This window comes from Podarcis tiliguerta (genome assembly GCF_965153285.1).
Source record: "Podarcis tiliguerta genome assembly, chromosome: 7".
Lineage (NCBI taxonomy): Eukaryota > Metazoa > Chordata > Lepidosauria > Squamata > Lacertidae > Podarcis > Podarcis tiliguerta.
The window spans coordinates 50340457-50362545 of record NC_139540.1 but is presented as its reverse complement, the minus strand read 5'-3'; the positions used below and the strand labels follow the sequence as shown (position 1 = coordinate 50362545).

The 22089-nt window shown below is 40.7% G+C and overlaps 1 protein-coding gene across 4 annotated transcripts in view; it reads left to right on the top strand.

The window, feature by feature from the left end:
• The window catches only part of LOC310681948 (cadherin-19-like), a 74906-nt gene that overhangs the window by 37708 nt on the left and 15109 nt on the right, over positions 1-22089 (top strand). For all 4 annotated transcript variants that reach the window (XM_083450143.1, XM_083450140.1, XM_083450142.1 and 1 more), the window contains 6 exons: positions 9-110; positions 1149-1307; positions 3909-4093; positions 5168-5421; positions 7279-7415; positions 10483-10604. In XM_083450143.1, coding sequence (XP_083306269.1) covers positions 9-110; positions 1149-1307; positions 3909-4093; positions 5168-5421; positions 7279-7415; positions 10483-10604 — 959 coding nt within the window. The remainder of the gene's footprint in view (positions 1-8; positions 111-1148; positions 1308-3908; positions 4094-5167; positions 5422-7278; positions 7416-10482; positions 10605-22089) is intronic.

Genomic DNA, 22089 nt, shown 5'->3' with positions numbered 1-22089 from the left:
TTCCACAGGTACTTCGGTGATTCAGGTTACAGCTACAGCTCCAACAGGTGCCCGCCTGCTTTACAGTATCCCTTCTGAACAACCCTATTTTTCTGTGGAGCCAACAACAGGTATTGCTGGTTATGGATATAAGACCCTTGAGTATCAGTAATGCACGACATGGGTGTGAAAAACCTGTATAGCCAATAATCTCCCTTTGATGTTATATCTGTATTATAATTAAATTAAAAGAACTGGGTTGGATCCAGATTTCATCTAAGATTAAATGCACATAATGGAGCTGCAGGAAGATGCTGCCTTTTCCCCATGGTGGCCCCCGCTCCCATGCTCCATTGATGAAAATGAAGGTGGGAGGAAGGATGACTCTTCTTCTTCTTCTTCTTCTTCTTCTTCTTCTTCTTCTTCTTCTTCTTCTTCCTCTTCTTCCTCTTCTTCTTCTTCTTCATACTGGTTCCTCCATTCTGGGACTTTGTGTGTTTGTTTATAGGGCCCATAGGAGCAGCCCACCCAGTGATCCCAGCTGTAACAAGTAAAGTTGTGGTCATTTCCAACCCACATCAGCTTCCATATATGAATTGCTCTTAAAAATGTACCCAGCTGTGTGTGGTGCACAGCTTCTAAATCACCAGATACTGAACCAGATTGCTTTGACTGCACTTCTCACCAGCTGGAGGTAGAGAGTGACTGTCTTTCCCAAACAGGCAACTGGGCTCTTAGAACAGGGAAGGGGAACTTGTGGTCCTCCAGATGTTATTGGATTCCAGGTCCCATCAACACAAGTCTATGTGTTCGGGGATGATGGGAGTTGTAGTTCAATAATCTCAGGGGGGGGGGGGTGTCACAAGTTCCTTAGCCCTACCTTACAGGTCACAGTACAGTACCTGCAGATTTCAAAACAGAATACCGTCCTGTACGCTTCCTTTTCTTTCAGTCCATGCAAAGGCAGAGCCAGAGGCTATCCAATCATGTAAACCCTCTGTGCATACAAAGTGTCCTTTCTAGACTGGGACAATGGTATGATAAAATACTCTAATGTGTTGGTGTGGGAAAAATAGTTTGAACTTTTAAGACTCCAGCGCTGTACATGCTTGCCAGGCTGCAGGTCTCATTGACATCTAACTGTGCTGTAAATATTGTATATTTTGCAGGGGTAGTAAGAACGGCTTACCCAATGGACAGAGAAACACAGGATCAGTGCTTTGTTGTCATTCAAGCCAGAGTTGGTGAAGCAGGTGTCCCTACAGCTACCACAACTGTAACTATCAACCTCTCTGATGTTAATGACAATCCTCCTCGATTTCAGCAGAGTGAGTAAAATGTCTCCTGGTTCATTTTTTAAAAAATGTTGGGAGCAAATTCAGACCAACTAATTCTGATAAATAAAACATACGTTATATGTGAAATACTTTTATACAAAACTTAAAAATTAATGCATTTATATTGCATATGTTCCTTGATTAAATGTCATTGTCTCTTTATAACCCATTCAAAGAAACATTGCATTGATAGTATAATTAATGCCAAAGGAAGGTAAACCCAGTGTGTCACCACAAGCCATTTCGTTGGAACGTTTATAATTTAGATAAAGGAACTTTGAGAAATGTACTTCTGTGAATTCTTAACTGAGGCATCTAGAACTCTACTACTGCTACAAATTCAGTCTTTTCTCACTACTTTAAATTTGTACTGACAATTTTGTCTTGGTAACATAGAAGTAGTCACTATGTTTAAGGTAAAGGTAAAGGTACCCCTGCCCGTACGGGCCAGTCTTGACAGACTCTAGGGTTGTGCGCCCATCTCACTCAAAGAGGCCGAGGGCCAGCGCTGTCCGAAGACACTTCCGGGTCACGTGGCCAGCGTGACATCGCTGCTCTGGCGAGCCACGGAAACGCCGTTTACCTTCCCGCTAGTAAGCGGTCCCTATTTATCTACTTGCACCCGAGAGTGCTTTCGAACTGCTAGGTTGGCAGGCGCTGGGACCGAACAACGGGAGCGCACCCCGCCGCGGGGATTCGAACCGCCGACCTCTTGATCGGCAAGCCCTAGGCGCTGAGGCTTTAACCCACAGCGCCACCCGCGTCCCTAGTCACTATATTTAAATAGCTATAAAAAATAAAAGCATAGAGCAACCTGTAAAGAAAACACAGTCAGAAAACTGCAACTGTTTCTTCTTTAGTTGCATGTCCATCACCAATGCAAGCAGCTTCTTCATTTGAACAAACAGTTCTCCCAATAGTCACCCTGTGAAAATGTTTAGAGTGTACATGGAGAATCCTGAAAAAATATTTCTCTTCACTGTTGCTTTAGTGCCATGTACCTCTCCACTATGTCTTCCCCTTCCCTGTATGATCCTAACAAACCAGGGATTGCCTAATACATTTGATTATGTAAAAATACCACAGAGCCGCTTAGGTTTTACTGCATTACAAAGGCAATTCAGAATAAGGTCCAGGAGCATCGCTTTTATCTTGAATGGGTGTTAGAGAGGGAACCATGCTACAAATATTTTTCCCCCGTAATGGTATTTCCCATTGCTGAAAGAGGGAGCATCTCTTTTTAGAGGAGGTAAAACTCACACAAAACATGTTCCCTGCCATTTTGTCTTAGCCTTATCACTTTCTATACAGATATTTAAAATAGAAACAAACTCTTCCTTTGAACACCTAATACAATTTCCACCTCCCTTGGGGATAGCAGCCTATATTTTTGTAACTACTGTTGTTATACCAACAAGGATAAAATGAGGTTTTGCTAAGGACAAAAATCCTCTGAGGACCAACTAATTAAGTGATAAATATAAACTGAGTAACTTGGGACCAACACATCTCAGTGCAATCTAGCAGGCAAGGCATAGTACACCTTGGATTTTTAATAACAGAAAATCTGTAATTTATGGTAGTGGTTTTCACTACTTGGATTCTCTAAAAGCTTATCAGGTGTTCCTCAGTTAAAAAAAAACCAGTCATGGCAAATGTGTTTCCCTAAAAGACAGACAGCCTGCAATTTTCTCTCCTCTCCTACAATGCTGCAAACACTTTTCTCATGTGCAGGGTGGTGCTGAGTATAATTTTGGGTGCACTTTCAGTTCAAGTAGAGCAATGGTGAGGTCCAGCAGTCCTGATCAGTACAGTGAATTGTGTACACATGTAATGACATTTCCTTCAAACCTTCTCCACAGGTTCCTCAAAAGACAAAGTGATCTGGAATGAGCCTCAGAAGGTGGAATGTTTGAAATCCCCATTGCTTTAGGGGAAAACTTTAATTTTAGTGGGTACTAGGTTGCTACTGTGCAAGGAAAGCACAAGAAAAAATATTCTAGACATGAGCATCATAAAGTGACCTAATGACCTCCCCCAGTGTTTTCCTGTAGAGTTTACACAAGAACACATCGTTAGAGGATGTAGAATGTATTGCTTTCAATACGAAACAACCCACAACTGCTTAGGGACAGTTTCTGGATGCTTAGCTAATGAAATATATTGAGGTATTGTGTTGCAAAGCATCATACATATTTCCAGTCTCCCTTAAAAATGAAGTCAGTCTTGGATGTTTCAGTCACAATTAGTTGTATTTTTCATCTCCCCTCTTTGAAATTGGTTGTTGGACAATTGATATCTCATTGTTCAATTGAGTTTTTGTATTGCACACAAGCAAGCAAGTGAACTTATAAACAACTGGAATGTTGAATTGGCTCATGAATGTTGAAACTCATGAATGGATGATCCAAGTCAAGGCTGCCAAGCTTAACAAAAGAAAATGAGCTTATGACATAAGCTCCCCCACCCCCAAGCCATACATCTTGTGTAACTGGGCAATTTTCAGAATAAAAAGTGGTCTACATTTAGTTGTTATGTCGGTGATCAAGATTGTGTTGGCAACTTTCTCTGATATTTGGTTGTTTCTTTAAGAGCGTTATGAAATGTATGCATCTGAGGCAGCACCTGTGGGCAGCATCCTAGGCAAAATCAAGGCAGATGACAGTGACCTGGGAGAGAATGCTGCCATGGACTATGTAATAGAAGGAGACACTCCTCACATTGTTCGCATCGTTACTAACAATGAGACTCAAGAAGGAACTGTCATATTAAACAAGGTGAGATGTCAGCCATTACTTGACAAAGAAATATCACAGAAATCATTGAAACAGACAAGATTAAGTATGTTTGCTTGTTATAGCCTTGTGTTGTTGGTTGTGATAAAATATCAATGCAATATAAAGGGCTGTTGTTTTGAAGAAGAAAATCTTCTCTCAGACGTATGCCAAACTCCGACATGATCCAGGATAGATTGGCTGCATGCAGAAAAGTATGGCCCTAGACCCACACAAATTCATGAGACCAAACATGGGACAGTGGCATTTTAATTAATACAATACCTTGCAGGAATGACAAATCAAATTAACCACATTCAGAAACTGTGGTCAGCTGAGAATTTTGTCTATGGTAGGGAAGCATCCCTCCAGACCCCTGGGCATGTGATACAGCTGCAGGTTGTGGTTCCCCAGCAAAGGATGGAGGAGGAAACAATGCCCTTTTTTGCTGGGTGAGCCTTGAGTATGAGCTCACCATGCGTACCCAGGCCCTGTTGCCCAGTGTCCATCCATAATATGTATGTCAGGTATACAGGGCACCTCCCCAATGCCACCACACCTAAAACACTGGTGGATCCCTAAAGTGGGCCCTTAACCTGGTAATGCCTCGATATACCTAAGGTTTTTCCCCACAGCTTCCTCACATGCCCCATGAGCAGCTAATCTATGTTACTCCCCAGAATGCCAGCCAAATTGTTCCCAGTGTGGAGTAGGCAAACAAGGAGGTACCTTAATGGGCAATGAAGGACCCCCCCCCCATTAAAAAAATCCTGCTCAGCTTCTTCTAAAAGGCACCTAGCCAAAGCCCACTCTGCATATAGGGAGGGAGCATACAGCAAAATGCCAAGAGGAAGAGCTCAGGGGAGGAGCAGACTCCTAAAGCCAGGCTCCAGCCCAATGGCTGATCATGAAAAACACTAGGAACTAAAGGAGTAAACTTAATAGTAAAAGCAAAGAGAGGCAAGGCAAAGATGAACCATTAATATGTTTATTGTCTTTAATTCTACACTTATTATTGGTTTCCTAATGCTGAATGGAAAATATTCTACTTCCCTCCCTTCCTTTTCTTACATACAGATATTGGATTATGAGAATCAAAGCATATATAATATGAAAGTGAAAGGTGTCAACAGGCACATAGATGAGCGCTTCCTGAAAGATGGGCCATTTGAAGACACAGCTTCACTTAGGATCAGAGTGAAGGATGTTGATGAGCCTCCCATTTTCACGTTAGATGAATTTGTGATGGAGATTGATGAAGGGGATCTGAATGATTCATTTGTAGGAGTTGTGAGTTCCAGAGATCCAGACAGTGTCAACAGTTCAATCAGGTGCAGCTTCAAGAGATCCTTCTACAGCTGAGATTGTCATAGATTATTGAATAACACTGAAGACAACAGCTCAAATCTAGACCTGTATGTTCTGTCTGAGAGGTGTATGGCACTTCCCCATTAATTCAGTTGAGGCTCTCCTGTTTGTGTTTAAAACGGTGCATTTATGGAGCTTTGTTTCCCTTAAATACAATGGCAAAGCCTTGCAATAGGAAGACCTCTGTGTGCATATCCAGACTTTGCACATTCAGTGTTTAGTTGCACATTTGCTGTTTGGAAATAAGTGCTGATTTATACATATAACTGCAATTTATAGTTTGTGAAGTGAATCCTGGGAAAGAAAATGGGCTTATTAAACAATACAAACATTTTGAAACAGAGTTACTTTTCATGTTTTCTTGGCTGCCACAAATCTGATAAAAATTACTTATTTGGACAGGTATTCTGGGATGTATGATTTCTTTCAGTAGTAGCTGCTTTTAATGGGTTATCTAATCAGGAGTGGCACATCCCATTTTGCCATCCAATTTAGGTAAAATGGGAAGTGCTGCCCTGCTGCTGCCCTGCCCACCCCACTAGCAGAGAAGCACCAGCAGCAGCACTGATTTTGAAAAGATCTCACCAAAAATTCATGAGATCTCATGCACTCTGCAAAATCTCATTATAGGAGTCCATGTCATGGGACCTGTCAGTATTTCCAATAGTATCTGCAAAAGATCTCAGTAAAGATTTCCTCAAAAATCCACAACATATGAGATTTGCCAGTCCTGCTCAGTTCCTATTTGCACTGGCCCAGCCTCTGTGCCAATGAACATGTCATCTGAACAGAGGAGAAGTCCCAATAATTTATCTCAGTGACTGAGATGGATTGTGGTGGCTGGTGTAGGTACCTTTTCTTCATTGATGAGGTGCATGCCCACACCATTTTATGGTCTTGTTCCATTTTTTTTTCTGTTGTTTTAGTTGTGGCAAGCATTATGCCATATCCACATGGCAGCCATTTTGTGTTACGCTTTGCACCTCTCTGCAAACAACAGCATTTTCTCAAAATGTCAAATGACCCCATGTTTGGTGACGCCTGCTTTAAAGTAAGCCATTTTTTTAAAAATGATCTTTGAGTGCCCCCTTTCCAAGGGTACAGAATAAGTATATATTAAAAAAAATATAAAAATTCCATCTATAAAATATCCAGTTTTTTGTTTTTTAGGAGGAGGTGCTGGAAGACTGTAGGGAAGCTAAGAAGGAGGTCTTTTAAGTAGGAAAACCTTATTCTGCCTTACAAAACAGTTTGTGAAAAGCAAGCCCAAAGGTCTTTCCCCCCCACTTCCCGGCAACACCATTTTCTGACCTTTTCTTTTTATTTTATGGAAGTGGGATACATACTATCAAAGGGGCTCTTTTCAGCTCTTCCTCTTTTGCTCTGCTTCTTTGACACTGCATCAAGCCAACCATGATGAAATAAATGTACGGTTATATCCCAACTAAGTTGCCAGTGTTACTCATTTCACAAGTGGCACTTCGCTGTTTCTTTTGAATTGAGTCACTCACCTGCTGTGAGTCTGCCTGCGCAATGAGAATGAATAATGCATTTTAGATTTGGTTCACATTAATAAAGGTCTGAGGCATATTTAGTTTCATAGAAAGAAGCGCTTTGATCTTGGTAGCAGTGAATTTTAAATGTTTATCAGTGTACATTTTTCATGATTTCTGAGCAGCTGGAGAACACATCCATATTCATATCTACACCACTCTCCTTTCTTCACTGACAATAGCTTATATAGCCTTGTTTCAGAAGTACCATTTTTCTTCAGTTCTTAAGAAAGTCTCCATCTCCCTCTTCCCTACTTTGATGTGCAGGTATTCTATTGTCCACAGCAAGCATTTAAAGGGATTTTTCAGCATCAATGCACACAATGGAACAATCAGTATGACCAAACCTCTGGACCGAGAGATAGCGGCTTGGCACAACATAACCGTCTCAGCCACAGAATCAAGTGAGTAAGACTTTAAGGAACCCTATGCTTGAGCGATGGCATGAATTCCTTGCAATTATCTTCAGTATATCTCTTCTTTCTGAACTGAGGAAATAAGCTACTTTTTCATTATTTCACCATTGCTAGCTAACATTATGTAGCATTGCTAAAATGATGAGTTGGAAGCCAAATAATGTTTGATCTCCCAAGTCTTGGGTTCTCATAAAATATTATACCATTTTTTAAAAAGAAAATTATGGAAACTAAAACAGTTTTAAGTTACACCAAAGCATATAAAACTGCTCTCCTGGTACAAGATCTTATGTTAAATTAGACCCCAGTTAATTTCACAGCAGATTTTTTGACTGGTATGAAATTAGCCAGGGTTTAATTTAACACCAGTCAGAAACCTGTGTCTCAAATTAATTGTGAAAGCAGGGCTTTAATCAGCTAGACTTCCATACAGTTGCAATTAAATCAGGAAAGCATACCTTATATAGATATCACCTGTCAGTTTTGTCTCAAAATCAAATGCAAATTGCCTCGTTTGTGCTCTCACTTACAGGTCACCTTGCCTTAGGGAGGTAATTCCAAAAAATCAAAAATGTAAATCTGGAACAGTGTGCCAGAAACTTAGTGCCTAGCAATAAAAAGAGTAAATGAAAACCACAAGGGAACAATTTCAGATAACTTGAGATTGTCTTGTCAAAAAGATGAGCTGTGGGCTTTTCATTATAAAGGATAATGCACACACAAATTAAATTATACCAAAATAAAAATTACTTACAGCATGGAAAAACTATACAGATTTTTTTAAATAGAATCCTAATAGATTTTAAACTGAGTTCAGTTTAACTCAAAATAATATAGCTCATTTTTCCCCTTCCACCTTGCAACATTCCAACATATCATGTGAAATTTTCACTTTTGTTCTGTTTCCTTTAAAACAACAACACAGAATGACAATAAAGAGATCTTCTTTGTGCAATATCCCAAATGTAGTATTCAGTAGTCTGTTATCTGTCTCTACATATCTCTCATCTTTTTTCTGAAATCGCAAATTCTCACAAAATTCAAATTTTAGAAAATCTCAGATTGCTGTATGCAATAATTTATAGGCACTGAAAATCAGAATAGATTTAGGGAGCAAACCTATGCACAAGAAAAGCAAGCCAGCATAAATTAAGCTGGCATAAATTTACACCAGATCCAGACCCCATTCGGCAGTGGGGCTGCTGCTGCTGCTCTGCCTAAGCCTAGCAGAGGTGAGAGACTTCCAGCTGGGTTGCTGGGTCTTGTGACTGAGCTGAATGGGCTTAGGTTGCAGCCTAAATCCTCCCTTTCTGGTCCCACCCCACCATGCCCCTGGAACATCCCTGTTGGGGGACTTCCTGAGTCCTGAATAGAATGAGCAAGTTACAGTGGTGTATCTTTGGCTAAACCAGGGTTGGGGACTTAACTGTAGCTGAACCACTGCATGCTAAACTGCTCATCCCAGAGGATCTTGATACAGGATTGCCCCATTAGTTGCAGACATCTTTAATAAGTACAGTTTCCCAATACCTGTGGCAGACTTAGGATATTAGAAAAATTGGTTGTGCAGCGTGCATACAATTTTCATCCCTTGCTGACCAGGAAAGCTACAGATTACCGGGAAAAGCCTGGTTGTCTGAAACTATCTAAACTATCCAGAAAGAAGTTCTGTACCTGTATGCTAGCTTTTATTTTGTTGTTCAGCTGGGAAGTGATAGTTGCCATATTAATTTGGTCAATATAAAAAAAATGCATTACATAAGATAGAAAATCTAGTTTGAATTTTTTGTTCTCCAGAGGTTTTTCAAAAAATATTGAATTAATTTCTGTAATCCTACCCTCATTTCTTAAAAGCAAGTCACGTTAGTTGTTATCAAACACTGGCACAGCTAATTGGGGAGAAGAAGAAAATTCCTCTTTGGAACAGCAGGTGTTATGATAAAAGAGCCTAAAACATTTTGTTCAAAACAACAAAACAGAACTATTTGGCATTATTTGTTGTGACAAAATGTCACAAAGGCCTTTATTCAAAATATGGGCTTTATTTTTGCTTTTAATTTTATTCATTATAAATTTTATTCATTTATTCATTATAGCAGATTTCCATTGGCATGACAGACCTTGTCAATATGTCCAAGTTTTACAACCAGTTCCTGCAATCCCTTTCCTCTTTTCAACATAAGGGGAAATTAACCTTTTCTGCTTTTTCTAAGCAATGATATGTTGACTTGTGGAACAATATCCAAAGACTAAGAAAATCCCATGAATAAATAAAACTGTTGAAGATAGCCAATGGAGAGAATTTTAGATTTCATTTACTTGTACAAGTAAAGACAAAAAATGGCTTTATCAAGTACTTCTTGAAAATTAAGCTTATTTAAGTGTGGGACTGCGAATACTCTGTCATACCTGTCTTAAGCAAAAGATTCATTTGTTCAAAAGCATTTAAAATTATCATATCTTCTGTAAAAGAATTGCTAGAAACCAGTGGTTCTGGTTTTCAGTTATTTTCTTTCACATTTGTCCATATCTCAGTTATTGCTTACTCAGTTCACTTACCTACAACATTTGTCTTAAGTCACATCAGGGAATATTTGTTTGGGGTGTTTATTCTTTCGTGGCTCTTTCAAATAGATAATTTGCCGCTTGCGCTGATCAAAGGAGGAACTTGCCTAAATGAACTCGTCACATGCTCTAGAATGTTGTACTGTATGTGACTCAGTCACAGGTAGTCATGGAATGCTAAGCGGTTACCCCTATTGAAAACACTGTATCAGCACAGTGGATAATGTTATGCCAAATGACTATTATTATTATTTTTTATTTCATTGTGACATATAATAATATGTAACAGTCATACGATTTGTTGCTGAAATCAAAGGCACAGTGTGTCTCACAGGAGAGGTGTTCTCTTTTTTACAATAGTCACGTCTTCTAGAGCTGAACAAAGCATTTTAATGACAAAATTATATATCATACTATAGGGTCGCACAATAGACTATGAGCTGCCAATTTTGCCTTTTATTTATACTTACTTTTGTTTCCTTTGCTTCAGTGAACCCAAAACAAATATCGAAAGTGAATGTTTATATACATGTTCGTGATGTTAACGAACATGCGCCAGAATTTTCGGATTACTATGAGACATATGTGTGTGAGAATGCAGGTTCTGGACAGGTAAGATGAAAAAGTCTTGTTGATCTCTTTTCCTCCCTGCTGAGATCTGCCAGTGCTCATCCTTTCTTGGCTGCCTGGAATCGTGTAAGATTTTCTTATTTGGACAGGTACTCTGGGATGAATGATTTCTTTCAGTGGCAGCTGATTTTAGTGGTTCATATCATTGGAGTACTTCTCCTTTCCAGTCCTCCACAGGAGGTAAATGGAGAGTGAAGCCTTGCTTTGACCTCAATCTTGTTGCATCTCCTCATCTGCATTGCTTTCTCTTTCACTTTTGTTAGCACTGTGGGTGTTTGTTGACTGCTTCTTTGCATGGCCATGAGGGAAAAAAATCAGTCATATGATCCTGGGTTTTTCATCAGTGCTTGGCATCCCTTTAGATGGGTCATTGCTCTGGACAGGTGTTTCATTGTCCACTGTTGAAACTGGAACTTATATATTGGGGCAGGTATGCAAATTTTGAAGAAGAAATGGAACTGGTAAAACTGTGAAATGAGACAAAAACAGAAACAACTGACTCTGTAATTGATCTGCATTGTCTTCTTGCCTTCTACCTGCTTCATTCCCTGTCCTCTCAGTGCCAGGTTTCCATAATGCTTGTTTGTGTTGTTAATAAGAGCTGTAGTCCTTTTCTTTCTGTGTGTCTGTCTGCCTCCCTCCTCTCGTATTCTCTCCTGCAAGCACAATATTACTGTGCAGGTTCAAAGTTGTGGTTGACATTCATCAGCTGTGAAACTGAAATATAATGTCATAGCTCATTTTAATCAGATACAGTTGATGAGAATAGTTCACGTCCACCATCACCGGCTACCATTCCAATTACTGTCACTGAATCCAAGAGTACCCTAGACTACTCACCAGATATCTAGAGGAGGTTGAATCTAATCACTAACTTGAATCCTCCTATCTTCTGTATATCTCCTGCTTATGATTCACTCAAACTTAGGACTAGCTACACAGGATGTTAAAGGGGTGGCTTGCAGGAATGTCTGGGGGTTTTTTTAATTGGAATTGGAATCAGGATTGAGACCACAGTACATAGAAAGGGGAGGTTTAACCCTTCTATTTTGACTGGAATCCTGGGGGGAAAGTCCACTATTCAGTGGTTTAAACTTCTAAGATGAGCCAGTCACTTTTATGATCATTCTATACCAGTTATTTACCTCCTTTTGTTACGGTAATCCTGGTTCATGCCACCTTGGGATTCTTTAATGAAACATGGTATATAAATATTTTGATTTAAACATATACCCGGTAATGTCCTGTGTACTAATCCTGTACTCCAGCTCCTATTGGCTCACCAACTGTATCCAGACTACATCTGGGTCAGACTTTTTAAAGAAAGAAGTAAGAGCAGTAGATTAAAGACATACCACTTAGCAGCCTCATGTTTATCTTGTCTGCAAAGAGGGACATGATAAGATCTCTCAAATCCCTGTTAGCTTCCACAGAAACATCACCAGCATCTCATAATAACCCATGGTATTGAAAGCTGATGTACAATGAGCAGGGAATGTGTATTGATCACTCTATAAGGGCACAAACATCATATGAGTGCCATCGTGATGAAAACAAGAATTGTGGAGGCCCTAGAAACCAATAACAATGCTATTCAGGTGAATCATAAATGCCAAGGTCACCACACAATACATCAACATTGCCAGACACGCAGCAGGTGGGCCAGAAAACTGCAGGTTTTAGACTGTCTAGCGTTCTCCCTTTTAAAAGGGTAGCACATATATTTTCAGTCACTGTGCCAGTTTCTTTCAAGCAAATCCTCTCCTAGTGTCTAAATAATGTGAAATTGGACTTTATGAACAGCCAGGAGCATGTCCCATTTCATGTATGCTCTTCCTGACCAATTTCTGAAGAGGAGAAATAATGTGAACTGGGCCTTCATAGGTTGTGTGCTCATATAGAGGGTTTGTTTCACACTGAAGACTAATTCCCTAGTGAAGGGGATAGATTCACGCCCAGTGGCAACTGATGTGCACTAGACCTGTTGGGACTTCTAAGAGGTCATGTGGTGTAGCAAGTGAGAGGTCACAGGGGCATAACCAGGTCCTCAGCTTCCTCCCTTGCAAATATATTCCAGACACTTAAGCATTGCTTGTTTATAAATAGGCAACACCTAACCAAACGGAAAAATGTCATATATATTTTTCAGAATTGTTCTATGCTGGGAAAAAAAGTTGTGTAACCTCCACCTGTTCTGGTTCTTCTTCTTTCCTTCTTCTTTGCAGAGAAACCGTAGAGACTTAAAACATTGTCATTTCATCAATACTTAGCACCTAAATGAGCAGTTGTATAGTGAAAATTTCCTGGGATAAGCAGGGTTAAGATTCAGTGGATGTCTGGTTGAGTCGGGAAGTTCTGGAAATTTAGTTTGATCATATTAAGCCCTGGTTGCCCTACCTAATGAAACAGCATCTACTGATATTTCTCCAACAATATCTCAGCCTGACCAAATATATGAACCAGGGCTAAGATTTCATAAAGCCCTCTACATAGTTGTGCTTCGAGCCCCCAAACCCACCCCAAATGGAAATAAAGACACAGTGGAGACAGAATTTAGTTTAAATGTTAATGGGCAAATTTTGGCCACAACTTTATTAAAACACACAAGTGTGACTGGTATTGGCTTAGGCATTGGTATCAAACTATATCTGGCTCCTGCCCCACCCTGCAGGAAGTCTGGAAGGGTAAACAACTAGCAGAAGGATCTCCGTCAGTGTATATTGACTGGTGCTCACCCCTAGGGTCCCGGGGGTCCTGACATGGCCCTAGCCCCTCTCTGGGCTTCGGACGAGATCCAGACCCCCAGATTCCTTTAATGGAATACCCTGTTCATTGGAGGGGCAGGTGACGGCGGCACCTCCCCTCCCCACATTCCCCTAAACCAATGCCTAACCGCCAAATCTTACAAAGTTGTGACGATTGCAAAGAGGTAGGCAAAAACCAAGTGGCCACAGCCAATCCACCACATTGGGAAAAAAATCCTACCTGGCCCCCATTCCCAAAACAGGTGACCAACCGAAGTCCAAAGCAAGGCCAAACACAACCTAATTAACGGGTGGGTGGGCGGGTGTTCAGCAGCGCGAAGCAAAAGGAGGTCCCTACGTCATGCTGCCAAATAGATACCCCCAACCCCCAACCTTGCAACGCTGCTGATTGGCTAAAGGCCATTGGCATAACTGTGGCACCACCGGCTTGGAGCGGGGCAAGCCGGTTAGGGAAGAGTTTCAGGGCCGAGCACAACATGGACCCTCTGTTAGGAGGATCCAACTTACAGTACCTTAAAAGTAAAAAGAGATTCTATGCTAATGTGGCTTACAACTGTTCAATCCAATGTAGGAGAGTCCATTCGTAAGATTCCCAATAAAAATCACTTCCATAGAAATTTTGTTTAGTATTTATCAAGATTCTGGGGGGAAAGCTGCATTTAGTAAAGTGATTGCATCCTCTTTTTGCCTTTATTGTGACTTTTGGGTGCTCTTGAACTTTTTGATTTACCCTCTGGAAATGGGTCTCTCTCTATATGTAAGTCCTTGGGACTATCATATGAAAACATAACTTGGTAATAAAAACTAAATGTAAAAGGAGATTGATTTTTCCATAACTCTATCCATCATGCTTACCAGACACTTTAAATAGATTTCCATTATACTTTTCATGTCAGTGCTCTACACCTTCCACAAACCCAGGCATCAGCTACACAATAGCTGACTTTTTCTTACACAAACCAAGTCCAGTGCACTCCTAGAGTTGGATTCATTGGTCTGTAAAACACTTCAAAACAGGATGTGCATGAAAGGAACTCAATAAAATGAAAGTCTAATCCTTTGATAGCCATCAGATGTAACAGAATAATACCAGTAAATTGTGTGTTACATTTACATGAATTTACACTGCCTCTCTTCAGCTCTCAGAGCAAACTATAAAAGCCTGGGCAATATGATCAGATTAAAACCTGACAAAACAAAGATCTTTTTTAATTAGCTCCGCACTGTACTTTAACTGATTTATTATTCCCTGTCATTTCTATAGTTCTTAAAGTGCAAAGTAATTATGCCATTCACCTACACAACACACACATGTAAGACTCCCATTTTATAAATTATGCTGGTTGCTAAGATTCTCATTTGATAGATGCAGGGTTTAGGCTGACAGAATGTCTTTCCCAAGTCCTTGTGCAGCAGAACTTTCAATTCACATCCAAACAACCTGTAGAGTATTTATCGCTTATAAACTGCTCCTAAGGTTCAAACTACATGCAGGGGTCACAAACTTGGATCTGCCTTAAGTGGCGGAGTGTGTGATTTAAAGTACCAAGCAGAGAAATGGGTGAGACAGAGTGAAGGAACATGCACACAAAACACACCATTTTGCTATGTACTTTCCTTTCCCAGGTTACTTTTTTTCTAGTAAAATGTCTCATATCTGACCAGAGCTAGGGTAAAAATGACTTTGGGGTGGACTAAATTATCACTTGCCCTTTCCTTTAACATGATCAAGGTAGATTTGAGTCTGCTGTTATTTGGAGACACATGTCTTTGGCTCTCTAGTCGATTCCGGGATAAGACTTGCTGCAGTAAAGCATAAACGTTCAGGACAGAGCAGTTGTCAGTTTGCAAATAAATCCGATTGCTTTTAGTTGTGCTTACTTCCAAACAAGGGTGCCAGAATGGTGGCAATATATCCAGCAATATAAAAGGGGACCAAATTTATCTTAGATGCTACAGCAGAATTAATCTGACTCAGTCAGAATTACCACAACCTGGTTCTGACCTAAAGAAGATTGAAACGTTCTGCTTCAAATGTATTTGTAGACAAGTAAGTAAGCAAGCTGAGCAACATTTGTTATTGTGTATTATATGTAGGGCTGAGCGAGAAAGGAGTCTCTCTCTCTCTCTCTCTCTCTCTCACACACACACACACAACTTTGCTAGAATTGGAAGAAGTAATACACTTTCATCATTTGTTCAGGATAAAAAAAAAAGTTTCCTTTTTGATCCCTGATAGTTTGTGATCCCTGATTGTTTAGGACTGTGCAAATGATTTGTACAGTGAGCATTGCTTAAATGACCTTTGTTTGCCCTTAGGGATGTCAGACAATAACCCAAAAAGGTTGGCTGCCTAGTACGGTATTTTGGCATTCAATACATGATCCCAGATGGCTTGTATTACTTGCACTGGAATGAAATAGAAAGGGGAAAAAAAGATATGGGCAGCAAATAAGCTGCAAAGTGGAATGCTGAGGTGAATGTTTTGATTAGCCAATAAAAAAGGAACACAGATTATGTGGGGCATTGGTCCTCAAACCATGGCTTTCAAGCTGAAAAAGAAACATGAGGGACACCTGGAAACTTCAGTTGGTTTAGAGTGCAAAACAAGAACATTTTTAGGGACATCTGCTTTGCATTGCTTGTGCCATCTTGATCCTATTACACTGTTGTTGTTGTTGTTGTTGTTGTTGTTGTTGTTGTTGTTGTTGTTGTTGTTGCTGCTGCTGCTGCTGCTGCTGTGGCTGTTGCTGTTACCAGTCACATTTTATAACTGTTTGATTTCAGGGCCAATTTAAGCATTATGTTATTGCTCTTTAAAGCCCCCAATGGTTTGTAAGCAGTTTGTGTGTGCAGGCTCAGACCCCCTGACCCCATGCGACACCTGGGTGGAATAATGACTCATGACAACGTGTTACGGGATTAAAATTGTCCACAACTTTATAAAACTTTCAGATGTAGAAAGACCTTGGCTTTGGCACTGGTGTGTATCCCTCCCAGTCTCCGTCCGGGGATCTGGGGCACATCAGGGTTAACCAATCTGTCTGGGGATTGGGCTGGCTTTGCAAGACATATGTTTAAGCAGAGAGCCCACCCCCCCATTTCACCTCAACACAGGGGAGTGCACTGACAACCGTTCAGCATATGGCCAGTGCCTCCCCTCAACACAACCCCTTTAATGGGGAACCCTGGGATCGCTGCAGCGGGGGGGGGGGTGTTTCACCACTTCACCCCCCCCCCACAACCCATTTAGGGAAGATAGATTAAAGGATTCCGGCCAAGGCCTAAAACCGCCAAAGTTGTGACATTTTGCTATGGGGAAGGCGAAACCTGCCAATGCAGGGGAAATTCCTTCCTGGTCCTTTAACAGCAACCATCGTAAGACTGCAGCAGCACCAACATACCTGTAAAGAAGAAGCCAACCTGCAATAAAAGGTCTAAACGAAGGGAGGATAGGGCAGGTGAAGCTCTGGAGCTGACTGAGAGCTCCCTCTTTTATGCTTAAAGAGGGGATCCTACCCTTACTTGGTCCACTCCCCTGGCTCCACCTCCCAAGTTGTGATTGGTTATTTGAACTGAGGTTTGGCAGGAACCTCAAGGTTCGTGACTTGGGGAGGTGGTCCAGGAGTGCTCTGCCAGGAGTCACGTAGGATCGGGGGTACTGCGCACCCTCCGTTTGATGTGGAGAGCGGTCATTATTGGAAGAACTGCATTACATCCATATGTACCTGACCGAACTTGTTTATCACCATATGTTGCCAGTTTACTAGTGAAAATGATTCAGTTCATAAGTAACATGGATCAAGCCTTCTTCGTGGTGGCTCTGTTTTGCCAGAGTGCCCTCCACTCTTTCCATCGCCTTTTACGGTTTTCGTAAAGACTTTTTTAAAAGATCAGTTTGCATTGGGATGATTTTGTAGTTGTTTCATCTAATAACTGGTTTATCTGCTGCTGTATTTTAATAATTCTTACTGCTATTTCAGATCTTGAACTTTTATGTACAGTGTATTTTTAAAAAACTCAGCTTGAAGACAGTATTCAGTGTTCACACACCCTTGGAGAGCATGAAATCCATGAAAATGGTTTTTTATAAAAGCATTTATATATTATCCTCTCAAAAGATATCAGGGTGGTGCATATCAGTACACAAACCTTTAAAAAAAAAAAACCTTTAGAAGTAGTACAGAAGAATCATTAAAATGAGTGGCTACTCAATAATTCTTTTAATAACCAACAAAAGAAAATAATAACAATAATAGTAGTGTATCCCTGCTATCTTGTGGACATTACAGTTGCTTTGCATGAAGGAAGAATAATATTTTTTGCTGAGGGTGAGATACTATGTTTACTTGTATCTTTCTGAAATAATACTGTCCTCTCTAATACATATTTATTCTGGCACAAATACCTGCAATTTGCGTATCATCTGCGAATTGACTTTGATGCAGCAATTTACTTGACCATTTACTTATTAGCTCGTAAAGTGGATGAATGTGTATTTTGCACTTTGAAACAGAGATAGCAAGGCAATACATATTTACCCAGCACTTAGCATAAAATAAAATAGTCAGCAATTACAGTCAAAGTGAAAGCTACTTACTTGACATTAGTTCTCTATAAAAGAGAGATAATGTTGCAAATACCAGGAAAAATAACAGCTTGAATATAATTCAAACATTTTTTAAAAAAATATAAAACTAGGGAGGCATTCTGTATAAATTAAAACAATATTGATAATCTATATGTAGTGGATCAAGAAAAAAAGAAACAATAAGTGAAAAGTGTTGGAAAATGTCAGCAGAGACCAGTTGTTTTATTTACATGCCCTTCTAGACCATGACAAATTTGATCCCTAATTGTGAAATTCCTACCTGTTTTTATGTAGGAAGATGAGAATGAAGATAACATTTTATCAAACAAACAAGAGTCCATATGAACAAGTGGAACATGAAACAAAATGCTGCAGACTTAAGTGCTATTATTCAGAGCAGGGATAGATTTAGGGGAGGGTAACCAGTTTGGTCACTGTAGGGGATGTCACAACCATTTTTGCCATTCCACGGTTCTTCCCCTTTTGGGGATTCCCCCTCCTACACACCTTAGTGTTTTGCTGTTGTTTTTCTGCAAAGTTTGGAATTTCCCCCAGACATGCTAATATGACTCTCTTGTGTGTGGATGTTGCATCTTTGGCTATCGGAAGATCTACACATCGCAACTGGCTTCACTAAGACTTGATAGGATTTGCCAGAAGATAGCAAGCCATTTAAGGAGGGTGCTCATTTGAATATGTGAGGGGCAAATGGAGTCCTATGGCTTCGGGCCAAGCTTCCTCACCTACCCTGCCCCCAGTGTGAATGTACCTTCTGGCCATGCCCCCAGTGGCTGTGCATTTAGGTTTAGTGAGGAAAGGACCCTACAGAGATTCACACAGAAGACTCCTCCAATTCTGAGAACCTTTAACAGCAGGCTTCCTCAAACTCAGCCCCCCATATGTTTTTGGCCTACAACTCCCATGATCCCTAGCTAGCAGGACCAGTGGTTAGGAATGATGGGAACTGTAGTCTCAAAACACCTGGAGGGACAAGTTTGAGGAAGCCTGCTTAACAGGTTCCCCAAAGGGTGTGGGAGCTGTATTCATCTAAAGCATGGATTGGCAAACTAAGCCCCGCGGGTCGGATCAGCCCAATTGCCTTCTAGATCCAGGCAGCCTGCATAGTGCACATGCATGATGGTTTTTGTGACTCAGCCAGGCTCGGGGGTCAAAAGTGAGACGGGCAGCTGCTCAAGACAAGTCCCTTCTCTGTCTATCGTGTGCGCGCAGCAATCTTTTCTTCCGGGGTGGAGGGTGGGGAAGAGGGGAAAGGAGCCACAGTTCGGATTTCCACCATGGAGCTGCCGGTGACTGACCTAAGAAAGGGTAGTTGTGGTGGCAGTGGCTCGGAGGCACCTCAGGAGCAATGCCCACCAGTGTCTGTAGCGGCAGTGCTCCCCACTGGAGGAAGCGGTGAGCGCCTGGGCGGCTGCACTCCAAAGCAATTCTGCGCTCTGCTGGAGAGGCTGCTCGTTAGCTACATGATGCAAACCATGGAAAGGTAAATAGCCACCACCTTGTCTTCCCTCACCTGGGGAAAAGAACGTTTTAGCTTGAGCGGCACCAGCCTGACTTCGCGTGGCCAATGGCTTTTCTCTTCACCCATGCATGCACACACACTCTCCAGGGCTGACAGGAATGGCACACTTACCTCAGCCCCCTACCCCCCACCTTATGAGAGAAATAATATCTGTCAACACGAAAAATGCAAAGGAAGCAGCATGATTGTATGAGGCACCCCCCCCCCAAATAACATTTGGGCAATGTGGGGGTTGATCTCAATAAGGTTTTTTGCCAGAAAAGTGGGTCATAGTCATGGCAACATATAGTCCGGGCCCCCACGAGGTCTGAGGGACATGCTACAATAATCTGATTGGTGGAACCCCGGGGCCACAGGATGGCGTCTGATAGTTGTTTGTGACAATATATTGGCAGCCATCTTGTACTCAAAGAAGTTCTTTTGTGGGAGTGATTAAAAGAGATGGATAGATCATTCTGTTTCTGATTTGTGTCAGTTTCACATGTCATGTTAATATTTCTGTCCCATCCATTAAAATACAAAAACAAACCATGAATGTATTGTTTCAGAGTATATCAGTTTCTGTGTGCATTTTGTTTGTGTTTCAACCTAAAGTATATATTCTGTACACATTTTGGTATGTTCTTTGAGCTGTGAAGTATAATGCAAAATTTGAAGTGCAAGAAAACGGCAGTTTGAGCCTGAGATGTGAATCAAGTAAAAATCTTCAAGTCAAATGAAATCCTTGAACATCACTAACCATCCTTGAAAAGAAAAATGAAGTGTGTTTGAAGCTCCCATGTAATACTAATGAAAAGGAGACAGCTCAGATGAACAGGGCTTTTTTCAGTGAAAATCAGCCACTGACTAATCAGCAAAACAGACCCTGGGAGAGACAGAAGGAATAAGAAGTCAAAGCCCTCTACAGCTATTCAGCTTGACCATGCAAGGATGAAGACAAGGGGCACATGCACCACACTTGCCCACAGAAACCTCTCCTGCAATTTTTGCCTTCCAATGAGATGACATAATGCCGAAGAAGGGTTCAAGTTCCTGTTGCAGTAGTGCACAGCTTCCCAGTTTGGAAATTCATTTTCTGTTGTAGCTACTGATTTTATCTTTACCTTTGGCTCTGATGCTGAGAAAGAAAGTGCGAAATGAAAGGTGAGAGGATCACCCACTGAAAAATATATGTGCAAGGTTGGAGAATACTTTTTCTCTCAATACCCACGAAGTTTATATACTCTTCTCTCCTTCCCTTCCAACTGGTAGAGAAGGTTAATAGTGTTAAGGATGCAATGGGGAAGAAATTGGATTATTCATCTGAAGTGAAGGCCAAATTAGCTACAAGTTTTGATGGGGAAAAGATTCAGTGAGTTTGCATTTTAACACAGACGTGCCTTATTTGCACTTGCTGAAACAATATGCGAACCAAAGCACAACTTTGAAATGTGCAGTTCTTTGAATTTTGTGATGATCTTTTTCAACTAGGAAATATGCGCAGACATACATATATACTGTGCTCAAAATAGCATATATTTCTGGAAAATATATACTGCATGATAAAATGTGCATATTAGAAATGCACACTAAAATGCTGGCAATTTTTTTTTATGAAGACTCCTTTTAAAAAAGAAATACATTATGCCTGGCTGCATAAATGTGGCAAGACTGGATGCCAAATGATCCCAAGACTGGAAAAATATGAAACTGAAAGAAACTGTAGTTGACCATTTCCTCCATCCCCTGCCACAATAATTTCAAGCCCTTCTGGTTGTATCAGGCAGACTTCAAGCTGTAAAGATTCAGTTTGCTTTCAAGGTTTTTAGGAGGTAGAGCTGCTTCCACTCAAAGGCTGACCTAAGGCACTTTGTTGCTGCCTTAGGTTGAGCATTAAAGTCCTCACCCCCGAGTCAACATGCAGAATACCCAAGGCCAGTCAAGTTACGCTGAAAGCTCCCCATCCTCTATGGCAGTACAAATATAATCATGATATCCAATGCAGCTGCCTAAAGCAGTTGCTTCACTATGTCTAATGCTAGGGCTGACCCTTCTCTAAAGCCTGGATTTTTACCAATTTCATTTTTAAACAATGACCAGGCAAGTTCCCCAGTTAGTAGTCTTCCCCACTGACTTGTAGATTGTTACAGTTTTCAGATTAATGAGCCTTGATATGACACAATTCTTGGCAATTAGATTTCAGCACAATCAATAAACCAACCCATGCAAGCTTTCTAAAGTAATATCCAACTATGTTACCTTTGTTTTAACATAAAGCATGAAGTCATATTAGACCCTGATCCAGAAACAATTAATGCACTCTTTTCTTTTTCTTTTTAAAGGAGATGATGGTTTAACTAGTGAACTGCTGTCTATCAGGTAGTTTCGGACCAAAGTAGAAACGATGTGGGAGATCATTAATTGTTTTAAATTTACACTCCTCTGAATCTTGTGAGACAATTCTCTAACCAAATAAATGCGTACAAAAATGCAAATATTCAGGGGAAATTGTTCACAAAACCCCATATATTACAGAAAATACCATGCATGTTAGAGGAAATTGCTTGTAAAAATGTATTTGTCGGCAAAATT